Source organism: Embiotoca jacksoni, unplaced genomic scaffold (assembly GCF_022577435.1).
Source record: "Embiotoca jacksoni isolate LCO1_2020_lvr unplaced genomic scaffold, fEmbJac1.0.p SCAF_16, whole genome shotgun sequence".
Classification (NCBI taxonomy): domain Eukaryota; kingdom Metazoa; phylum Chordata; class Actinopteri; family Embiotocidae; genus Embiotoca; species Embiotoca jacksoni.
Genome location: NW_027185296.1, coordinates 3,034,773 through 3,040,772, shown reverse-complemented (window position 1 = coordinate 3,040,772; position 6,000 = coordinate 3,034,773). Strand labels below are relative to the sequence as shown.

The window sequence follows — 6,000 nt, the reverse complement described above, 5'->3', positions numbered from 1 at the left end:
CAACAGAGGGAGGAGGAGCAGGCCTGCGGAACAGCGGCTGAGGAGGGAAAAAAAAAAAAAAAAAAAAAAAAAAATCCAACAGAGGACGGTTTCAAGTCCCCCCAATAGAAACTGTGCCTGATTTGTGGCCAATGTTGGAGATGTAAAAAAAAAAAAAAAAAAAAAAAAAAAAAAAATAGAAGAGAAAGAGAGGGAGGGAGAGGAGAGAGAAGGAGGAGGGAGGAGGAGGGAGGAGGAGGAGGGGGAGGAGAAGGGGGGGAGGAAAAACACTAAAGGGGTAGCTATGGAGATGGAGCGTTTTCCTGGCTGCTTTCTTTGACAGGTGTTGAGTGGGGCAAAAGTCTTAAAACAGAATTCAGCATGTACGCCAAAGGTAAAGGAGCTGTCGTCCCTTCCGATAGCCAAGCGAGAGAAAAGTAAGTGAATTCTGCGCTATATGTGTGAGTTTACCTGCTTATCATGCAGCCGAGGGGGCAGAGGAGGGGAGCACAACTTTCTAAACTGGTATTGTAATTTAAAAGGAGTGTACTGTACTAAAAGTGCGCTCCTGCGTGCGCTTTCCCCCTCCCCTCCGACCACCTTAGGAGGTGCGTCTCTTAAACTTTTTTTTTTTTTTTTTAATTGTACCTCTTGTTTGCACTTTTGCACGGGATATTTACTGACTGGGTTTGTTGGTGCACACACTTCTGTAACTTGCTGCCACCCTTCTGGAGAGCGGCGTTGTATTTTAGACACGCTGCGCGCTTCTGCAGCCTTAAAAGTTCAAGAAGCGTATTTTCATTCCGTTTCGCGTAAAAAGCGTGTTTCTGTAGGGTTTGTGGAGGCAACGTGACCGTCCCTGTACGGGCAGGCTGCCCGGTCCTCGTCCGTGCGAAACTTGGAAGAGCCGAAGCTGCTGGACTGTTGAAATACTTTTGTGTTTTTTGTTGTTGTTGAAGAAATAGATTCGGGCATCTTTGCGTGTTTTGAGGCGTAAAAGCCGGGCGCAATCAGACCGGGCGAAGAAGGGAAAAGTTTTGTCCCATTCAGCAATCATACAGCGGTACTAAACTTTTGCACTCACATCCAGGAGAGTCATACTGCCACGAACATGTAGCCTGGCACTATTGCAGACGCAGACTTCGTTGTGAATGTTAAATAGCATATAATCTTTGATGTCTATTGTGTTGATAGATTTTGGAAAACATCACCGTGGCGCACGTTTTTTTGTTTGCTTTTCTGTCAAATTGTATTATTTTTTTCATTAATTTGTACGTAAACTTCATTTTTCGGCGCATCCATCAATGCTTTTTGTGTGAATATACAAAGTAAAATGTAACTTTTAAATGCCTCTGCCCCCTGTAGAGTGAAGGCTACTCTCTGCCTCTGTTCCTCATGTCTGCCCTTTTATTATTTCTCAGCTACAGTAGAACATTTCTTTACGGGAGCCTTCAAAGAGTTGCACCTTCTTTGCATCGCAGCACTTTTAGATGAGAGCAATCTTTTATCATCATTAGCTATTTTTAAACAGTCTGAGGTTAGAGGAGTGAATAGGGATCCCTGCTGAGATGCAATTGTAATCTAAAAACACTGTCAAGTCCTGAGAGGCTGTGCTGTTGCACCTCATACATCTGTAATAGAAACAAAATTTCTTTAGAGACTGTCTTGTATTTTTTTTATTTTTTTTATGCATTGCTGTGTCATATTCAATTGATTAAGCCTTCTAGAGATGTGACTCGTTTATGGGCTTAGTGTAAGCTTCTTCGAATACGACTTTGTACACGTCTGGTGCCACGAGGGTTTGATTTCACTCTGAATTCACATCAGTTTATCGGAAAATTTAGCATCTCTGCGCCGCACGCGTGTGTGTGTGTGTGTGTGTGTGTGTGTGTGTGTGTGTGTGTGTGTGTGTGTGTGTGTGTGTGTGTGTCGAGGTGGAGGAGTGAATCCTAAATGAAAACAGTCCCATGTGGTTTTATGAACAGCAGGCAGAGTGACCTTTGAACCAGCATATGATGCTTTAATATTGCATATGAACCATCAGCAGACGTTTGGCTCCTTTTACACCTGTTTGTGTTTCTGCGCTTCATCAGTTTATTTACAATACACTGAGAGCGGGGAGGTGATTTAAATGCTGTGCTTTTAGGCATATTTTAGTTGCACTTGCTTGTTCAGGGACTGTGGATTATGTTCCATGTGTTATTGGGAGTGAAATCAGTGCAGAGGCAGCATGTATTTCAAATGATAGTGTAGGAGGAGGATTAATAATTTAACTCATAAGAAATACAAGTCTTTGGAGAGCTGGAAAGATGATGAGTTTGGGCTGCTTGTGATTAACAAAATTCCTGAATTAGTTTATTTTAGCGTGTTTGTTTGTATTTATTTGTACCTCCCCCCCTCAACCCTCTTATTTACCAGATCCTCCACAGTAAATATCCTATTCTTTAAACCTTTAGTCTCTGTGTGTATGTGTATGTGTGTGTGTGTGTGTGTGTGTGTGTGTGTGTCTGTCTCTGTGTCTGTCTCTGTGTGTGTGTGTGTGTGTGTCACACAGGCCTGTAGGTATTGTCCACACGTAATGGATGACGCTTGCCCTCTCCCCTCACCTGTCTTGTCACCCTAACCTGCCCCACAGGGCCAACACATGTTTCCTTGTAAATGGGGAGCTCACAACAGCTGCCTCAATGCATCACCGAATTAGCTCATATTCATATTTACATATTCATATGACTGCTCACATATTCAGATATTGAAAAGAGGGCGCCTCGGATGGGCTTGTTTCTTATTAAGGAAGGCTCAGCCATATAGTGTGGCTTCACAGCTGCAGCTCCTGCTTAGAGGATTGATTATCAAGTCTTATACTTACTCAATTGAAAGAACTATAAATTAATAATGTGATTTTTCTCTCTTGGATCCATTGAATAAGCCTGGAATTGGGTTTTGTGAGCTTTTTGCCTGTTCGGAACACAAAATAAAACAAAAAAATACTGCCATTACACTTTGATCAGCTCTAATCAGATGTATTAATATATAATGTGTGTTTATGCGCCTGTTCTATCTTCAAATAAGTGAGGCTAAACTGCAGTTACATTATAGATACACAAAACTTGTTGAGGAAGAGGAGATGCTCACTTTTGAGGAAACACAACAAATTTAATTAGTGCAGAGCAATGTTTTCGTTGTACAGCTGAAAGCAATCAGACAATACACGGGTGTGGGCAAGGCATGTGAGTTACACCGCAGAATTGCCGCTACAAGGAAAAAGTTGTAGAGGCGAATATTTATCGATAAGTAACTTTTATAATCAGCTTCCTTGTGTTGTTCCTGCAGTGAATTTCGCTGCTGTGAGCACATTTTGGCATGTCGTCTCATTAAATTCCTCAAATGTTTCACATGCCTACATTGTTTAAAAAAAAAAAAAAAAGAGCGAGAGGGGCTGCAGACTTTATTTTTCTGACACCATATTTATCTGTTTTTGTTCGCAATATGGTGTCATTTTGATTGACGGCCAGCTGCTGGAGCTTTTCAGGGATTAACCTCACTCTTCAAATATTGGAACAACTAAAAGAAACGGTATCCTCATAATAGTTTTTTATCACCACTATCTCTATCAACACTTCCCTCATAATAGTTTTTTTACACCACTATCTCTATCAACACTTCAGTAAGGCCTGTCATTTACAGTATGTGCTGTTGTACTGTCAGTGTTTAGTGTTTTAGAGGCTGCAGAGTTTATGTTATAGCTCCTGGTGTGGCAAGCCTCCTCAATGTACCTTCATGCATTATTTCAGGTAGGATTTGCGAGGCTGGTACAGTTCCTTCATGTAACCTGGTGTGCAGTGGTGCAATCTGGAACCATGAGAAAAAAAGCAAAGCAGTTGTTTTTCTGTTGCGCACCCTAATGTGTTTATAGTACCGAATGCTTGCATATTTCTCAGGCTTGTACAAAATGTTTCAGTACACAATCTCAGGTGTGAATTTAAGTGTGTTTGTGACAGTGTGCATGAAGTTGTGCATGTGCAGCTTGTGTTTTTTTTAAAAATTTCTTTTAAAACCTTGAAACCAAGCCTTGAATCTCACTTGTTTGTTCAGAAATACATAAAACAGTCACACAAACATTTCACACGTGTCTGGATTCCTCTGTACAACCAAGGCCTCACCATACAAGCCGAGTTCAGGTGGCCGGTCACGCCGTTGTGCGATCACAGGTATCGGAAACACGGGCCCAGCAAAGAGTTTTCTTTTGCAAATCTTTTAGAAAGGTTATTGTGATGAGACATTTTGTAAAGAGAAAATAAGATACTACTAACAATAAAAGTAGAAGAAGATCTAGTGCCCTTGCAACCCAAAAAATGAATTACTCTGCACACTTTTTTCAGCGTTATATTTAATTTAATTTGGACAGGAGCAACACAGCAGCTTCAATATTAATGTCCTCTTATTATTTAGAAACTGGAACCTCTTTGAAATGTGCACTGATGAATCCAGCATCTTAATTAAAGGTGCCATTCACAAACATATTTAATGGCTTGATCAAACATCTAATTTTAAAAGCACGTCCTTAGTTTCCAACAGAATTTTGCTCCCTGCATTTGTTTTCTAATACTCTGTGTTTGTTTACAGTGTTTTTTTTTGTGTGCTTTCGAGTGTTACTGCATTTGTTTGGGAAGAGAACTTCAAGTGTAAAGTTAATCAGTTTGTTTTGAACATGGGTTTCTTTACATCCTCCGCTCCTCCCCTGGCTCCTCCCATGTGTTTACATGCAGTTTAATGGGGATCTTCAGGTCTGAATACAAGGTTTTGATTCTACACAGATGGCTCTGCCATCTGCATTTTAGCCTTTTGAAGGAAGCATAAAGAGCTGCGCTGCAACATAGGCAGAAACACTGCTCGAAAAGTAAAGAAACCCTTGATTTACCCTCAGCACCCTTTGGCTGACTGTGCTTTCATTCAGATATGTCAACAGTCAATTAATGCTGCCTTTCGTCAGCTGCTTTTGGTGGATCTGCACAAATTTGTTAGTTTTCTCACTTGGAATAAAGGAGACAGTATAAATATTGAAGCTACGTGCCTGAAGTTGTTAATCAGTTTGGCAACATGGCACCCAGAGGAGACGCGTCTTTTATTATCAAACGGAGAAAAGCATCTGTCTGAACAGGGTTCAGGTGAATAAGACTGTGTTCCTCAAAATAAAGTATTTTTTTTTAACACAGGAAACATGATTTAAAAAAAAAAAAAGAAGTTTGGACAGATTTTTTTGTTGTTAAATGACATCATATTATTGTCCTCATGAGCAGCCGAGGGAGGAAGCTCTGGCGATTTCAGATGTGTCAATATAATCTCTCACCATAGATCATAAATCTCTCCTCCGCCTCTTTCACTGAAAAAGTCCTTTTGTGTGTTAAAAATCAGACCTTGCTGAAAATGAACCAGTCGTCAGGCAGCTGAGGTCAGAGGTCGTTTACAGGTGATCTTGTCGGCAACAGAGTGGAGCTCGCCGCTGGTGGAGCGGGAATATGGAAGGAGAGGATCTACTGTATGTGTGTGTTTTTGTTTGTGTGAGTGCAGATGCTTGTGTGTGGGTGCGTGGGTGCGTGTGCGTGTGTGTGACAATGTGTGGATTAACCCATGGCTAAAGCCATTCGTGTTTACATGCTCGTTGACTCTGATTTGTTTTGACAAAGGAACTGCCATAACAAAGCCGAGCAAATATAAACAGTCTGTGCAGTGGGAATAAGCTTTAGTGAAACAGCTTCACAGTATCACAGGTGTCTCCACCAGCTACAGTCACCTTCAAGCGATACATCACTACTTTCACACCCGTTCACCACCACAGCCTCAGATCCATACTGCTTTTATAGGGTGTTTATAAATATTTAAACATTTAGGAAATCATATTTTTGCCTTCAACCTTCTGCTGAATATATAAATTTCACATGTCGTATATCGTTGTTCTTTTACCGACTGACGCACATTGTAAAGGAAAGCAGATGCAGTAACAGGCCGTGCTTAATCCTCCAT

The 6,000-nt window shown here is 41.0% G+C and overlaps 1 protein-coding gene across 2 annotated transcripts in view; it reads left to right on the top strand.

Annotated features, from left to right (window-relative positions):
- The first annotated feature begins 233 nt into the window (after nucleotides 1-233).
- Nucleotides 234-6,000, top strand: part of ssbp4 (single stranded DNA binding protein 4) — an 83,018-nt gene continuing 77,251 nt past the window's right edge. The window contains exon 1 of one of the 2 annotated variants that reach the window (XM_069150259.1): nucleotides 234-416. In XM_069150259.1, coding sequence (XP_069006360.1) covers nucleotides 361-416 — 56 coding nt within the window. In that variant the 5' untranslated portion in view covers nucleotides 234-360. The remainder of the gene's footprint in view (nucleotides 417-6,000) is intronic. The other variant, XM_069150258.1, reaches the window with a different exon arrangement.